Source organism: Leuciscus leuciscus (genome assembly GCF_965113295.1).
Source record: "Leuciscus leuciscus genome assembly, chromosome: 21".
Lineage (NCBI taxonomy): Eukaryota > Metazoa > Chordata > Actinopteri > Cypriniformes > Leuciscidae > Leuciscus > Leuciscus leuciscus.
This window is the reverse complement of record NC_138745.1, coordinates 30,886,823-30,891,805: the sequence shown is the minus strand read 5'-3', so window position 1 is coordinate 30,891,805 and position 4,983 is coordinate 30,886,823. Positions and strand designations below refer to the sequence as shown.

The 4,983-nt window shown below is 37.3% G+C and overlaps 1 protein-coding gene across 2 annotated transcripts in view; it reads right to left on the bottom strand.

The window, feature by feature from the left end:
• Positions 1-332: 332 nt before the first annotated feature.
• kif19 (kinesin family member 19) overlaps positions 333-4,983 on the bottom strand; it is a 48,221-nt gene continuing 43,570 nt past the window's right edge. The window contains exons 19-20 of one of the 2 annotated variants that reach the window (XM_082151867.1): positions 2,658-2,823; positions 333-1,815 (exon numbers count right to left, since the gene is read on the bottom strand). In XM_082151867.1, coding sequence (XP_082007993.1) covers positions 1,682-1,815; positions 2,658-2,823 — 300 coding nt within the window. In that variant the 3' untranslated portion in view covers positions 333-1,681. The remainder of the gene's footprint in view (positions 1,816-2,657; positions 2,824-4,983) is intronic. The other variant, XM_082151866.1, reaches the window with a different exon arrangement.

The following is a 4,983-nucleotide window of genomic DNA, read 5'->3' as shown; positions in this document are numbered from 1 at the left end:
AGTCAGTCAGCCAATCAGCGCAGCCCAACAAGTTCCGAGACTCATGATTTGTCGGAGTCAAGGAAACCAATCACGAACCTCAGAACTTGTTGGACTGCGCTGATTGGTTTTGGGGTTTATGATTGACATGATGTCACAATACCTCCGACCCCGCCTGCCTTTGACCTACAGGTCTGGAGGAATTTATTAATGTGACCCTGAATATTATATTAATTATATTATATTATCTGTGCTCATTAGTTCATAATTTATTTATTTCACAAATATTCTAAATAGCTGTGTGCTCAATTTAGATGAAAATCCCTTGCACCTGAAGATGCAATGCCTACTGTGCTAGATATTTTGCTATGCTTGCATTGTTTTGCTTGGTGGAAGGAAACAGGAGAAATCAGTTTACACTGAAATATTGACATGTAGTCCTGATATCCACTAAGTGGCTGCCAAAAAAAAGAAAATATGATACACGTTTCAGTGTGCTGACAGTACAGGAATGCAGTCAGGGACATTGTTTAATGTGTAAAGGATACAGAACTGTGCTTATATGCTTGAGTGATCATATGCTTTTGGACTACTACTGTATGTTCCTGAGAGTGAAACATTTGTGTACTATGAAGTCCATTTAATTTAGATACCGTCCTTAAAACTTACCTTGACAAAATGTTACCACCATATAATGTATATATTGACGATGAGATGTACAATGCATACACTATTGCAATCACTTTGTCAATCAAATTTATTTGGTTACAAAAAAAGGTATAAAATTAAGAGTAGAAAAAGTGTCTATGCATGTATAATTATGAAAAACAAAAAATACAGTCTTTTCAAAGAAAAGGCAACCATTTTTTTCTTTTTTCTTTTTTGATTAAAAACATTCCACTGAGGATAATGAACTACATTAAATATGCCAGCTTGTCTGGTACTAAACTAACACAAACCCAAAAGGATTTTAGAGAAAACAGCTATGCTGAAACCTGCATGACAGTGAAGGCAAATTTACATTGATTATTAACAGTAAACACAAAATGACATCAGTAAATGAAACGGTCACAGAAGCCAGATATATGAATCATACGCAATGTGACAGTACATTAATTTGTGCAAGGCCTGAGGGATTAATACTTTCACAACCACAGAAGCTGTGAAATATGTATTGCTCCCTGGGGAATGAGAGGGGTATATTTGACTCCTCAGTCACAATAACAACAAGCATCACCATTTCAGTTCTGCAGATTTGAATATGTTTTTTGGGAACTGCTTAAATAATTTCAGTTGTCACTATAAGGCCTGATATAAGTATTCAACCAGAAGGCATCCGAGGCAGGGTTTTATCCCCTGTCGCATTGGCTCGGCTTTAAAGGAATATGTTTGCATGTCATTGTGAGAAGTTTTGACATAAGTCAAGGCCATTGAATTCATGACAATCAGATTTGCCACGTACAGAAGCCAATGGACAAAAAAATTAAAAGCAGACATGGTAAGTCACCTGTCTTCACAGAAAAGCTAGGAGCATTTTTAGCAAAAACCCAGGTAGCAAACTAGGTTTTTGTAGCTCTTTCATTCAAGTTCTTTCGTCCATGGTACAGCTCTTCCAATTGGATAGAAGAAGAAACCTTCCACTTGGTCTCTACATGTTTTACATAGTGCTGATGCTGGGGTCGAGAGGAGACAGTCTATATCTTCAGTGTTTGCGGGTGCGCTGGCCCCCTGCTCCAGTGGTTGTGACGTACAGGAGGGGCTGAAGTTGCCTGTTTTGGGGGCCACGCTTAATGAGGTATGAGGGCAGGTTGGAGGAAGTGACATCTGCTGTTGATCCTGTGGAGAATGAATGGAGATAAGTCCACAGGAAATCAAAATGTATCAAAAGAGGACCTATTATGCCCTTTTATGAAGTCTTTATTTTTGTTTTTGGGGTCTACTAAAATAGGTTTAAAAAAACATTATTTTTCACAAATTTTACATTGTTGCAGCACCTTTCTTCCCAGTCTGTCAGTAACACTGTTTAGTTCGGGGCTCTATGAAACCCCTCCTTCTGAAAAGTGCAATGTGCTCTGATTGGTCGGCTGGTGTGTTGTGATTGGTCAACCACTTCGAGCGTGTTTTAGAAATGTCACACCCCTTACCATAACCCAGAGTTTCAACACACTACTAACACAACTCAACCAGGCCTGACCCCCTTTTTGTTAAGTATATGCCTTAGGTGGGAATTATTTAAATGAGAGATATTGTGATGTGTGCGTTCCTGGAAGAAAATTAAAGACTACAATCAAGGTGTTTCAGGGAGTTCAGAAACAGTGCGCACTGATATAACTCAGAGAATAACTCCCTTTGGAGTGACTTTGTGCTTTGTAACTTTGCAGACTTTTGCAGACATGCTCAATCAGCAACATTACACACTAAAGAACGTTAAAAATGTAAAAAAAAGCATAATAGGTCCCCTTTAATACACGTTCCTGATCACATTGCACATAATTCATCTGTGCATTTCAAAGAAAGAAATCATATTGAATCTCACTGGTTGAATGCAAATTGGATCAATGCAAAATAGTTCAACTTGTGATAAATGCAACTTGCAGTCATGTATAAAATGGTCAAGGTTGTAAATATATTTTTTGTCTTTTACTTTTCTATCACTAAAAGAAGACTAAAATTCAGACCTGTTTGGTGGCTGTTGTGAGAGGGTCGAGCCTTAGCAAGCTGAGGTTGGGCTCTGTGTTGGGGACGCAGGATGGGGGCCGGGGGGTGACCGTTAATGTGCAGGTGGGGATCAGAAGTGCTGTCAAGGGGACGAAATCGCTGGCTGGTGTTCTTCGCCTGAGACAACTGTAGGGTGGAGAAAAATCTGAGTTTGTTGAAAATAGTCTGAATTAAACTAAACAATTAAATAAATAAATAAAACGACTGCGTCAAGAACATTTACAGAGATTATAAAGAAATCATGCGTTAAAGCCTATTTTATCACCAATAAACATTTTTGCATTATAATATTATTTTCATGCCAGTTAAGCACATTTTCCATTACTATAATGCAAAAAAAGGCATATTATTTACATTTTAAAATATATACAACAGTTGAAAAATGTATGGGGTCAGTAAGATTTTTCACTTGACATTCATCAAAAAATCCTGAAGAAATCTTTCCACAAAAATAGTAAGCAGCACAACTGTTTTCAACATTGATAATAAGAAATGTTGCCTGAGCATCAAATCAGCATATTAGAATGATTTCTGAAGGATCATGTGTATATGTAAATAGAAAACAAATATTTTAAACTGTAATAATTTTTCACAATATTACAGTTTTTACTGTATTGTCAAATAAATGCAGCCTTGGTGAGCTTAAAGGGATAGTTCACTTTAAAATGAAAATTCTGTCATCATATACTCACCCTCATGTTGTTTCAAACCTGTATGAATTTCTTTCTTCTGCTGAACAGAAAGGAAGATATTTAGAAAAATGTCAGTAACCAGGCAGTTTCTGGGTCCCATTGACTTTCATAGTAGGAAAAAAATATACTATGGAAGTCAATGGGACCCAGAAACTGTCTGGTTACTGACATTCTTCTAAATATCTTCCTTTGTGTTCAGCAGAACAAAGAAATTCATACAGGTTTGAAACAACATGAGGGGTGAGTATATGGTGACAGAATTTTCATTTTAAAGTGAACTATCCCTTTAAGAGACTTCTTTCAAAAACATAAAAAAAAATCTTACTTAGCCCAAACTTTTGAATGGTAATGTACATAATAGTATGTGTTTCTGATTTAAATTTAAAGGTCCCATTCCATGGATTATTTTATTATTTTAGAAATGCTGCCCTTATAATGTTAGTATGTTTTTAGATCAAAAGTTGTTATAATTTAGAAATAAAAGGCATATTTCCTAGCCTGATTTTAGCCTCTGATATGAACGCTCTGTTTGAAGGGGCGTGTCTGCTGTGAGACTTCAGTGTAAACGCCCACTGTTGTGATTGGCTGACATGCTTGCATATGAAATATTTAGCATTGCATGTGCAACTCTCTCGGAAACTTTTACTATTACAGCTATTATACGTTTTTTACTATTACAGCTATCGGGATTAACGAATCGTGATACGTTTTTTAAGTATTTAGATCTATTCCCATCACATAAAAGGTTGCAGTGATGAGCATTGAGCAGATGACAGCCTGTTGATCGCGTGAATGAAGATCTTATCATTGCAACGCAGTTTCTGCACTCTCACTAATGATTTCACCAATGCAAACATGAGGTAAGTACAGTAAGAGCTTTGTTGTGCAGTGTAACAGCGTCATTGATTTCATAACGAGTTTTGGCAAGTGTCCAAATAAACTCGTGCTGTGTGATTGACAGCTTGGGCGATTGGAAAGGGATTGTTCTTTGATCGCTTTCTGTATAATTAATCACAGTTTAAGTAAGATTATTTTCATCCTACTAAGAGAAACGACGTGAAGTTGATCGTTTAGTCACTGGCTTGATTTACTGATGCATTAACAGTATTGAACGACTTTGAGAGAAAGATTATCTGTCTGAACTTGAACAATTACACATCAGAAATTCACATAACCCACTGGTTTTTCAGAGGCTCGGATGAAGGAACTAAAACAATACCTTTTGTGTTCATTTGTACATCCAAACACTGAGCAACTGCCATGCTTCGCTCGTTTGCAAGCCATGATGTCTCTCGAGGAAAAAACAATATCGCGCTCGCGCAGCTCATTTTCTCATGGGCGGGCCAGCAGAGAAAGGGGAGGTGACCTTTCCCCTTATGACGACATAAGGGGAAGATTCTAGATCCGCCCGTCTGAGCTTTCATTTTCACAAAAATACCCAGGGCTTGGTTTACACCCATCAAAACGTCTAGCCACTGGGGGACCATAGGCAGGCTAGGGGAACTCATATTAAGGTTAAAAAAAACTCATAAAGTGAAATTTTCATGCAATGGGACCTTTAAATTATTTACACTTAGAATAAGTCTTCTAATGA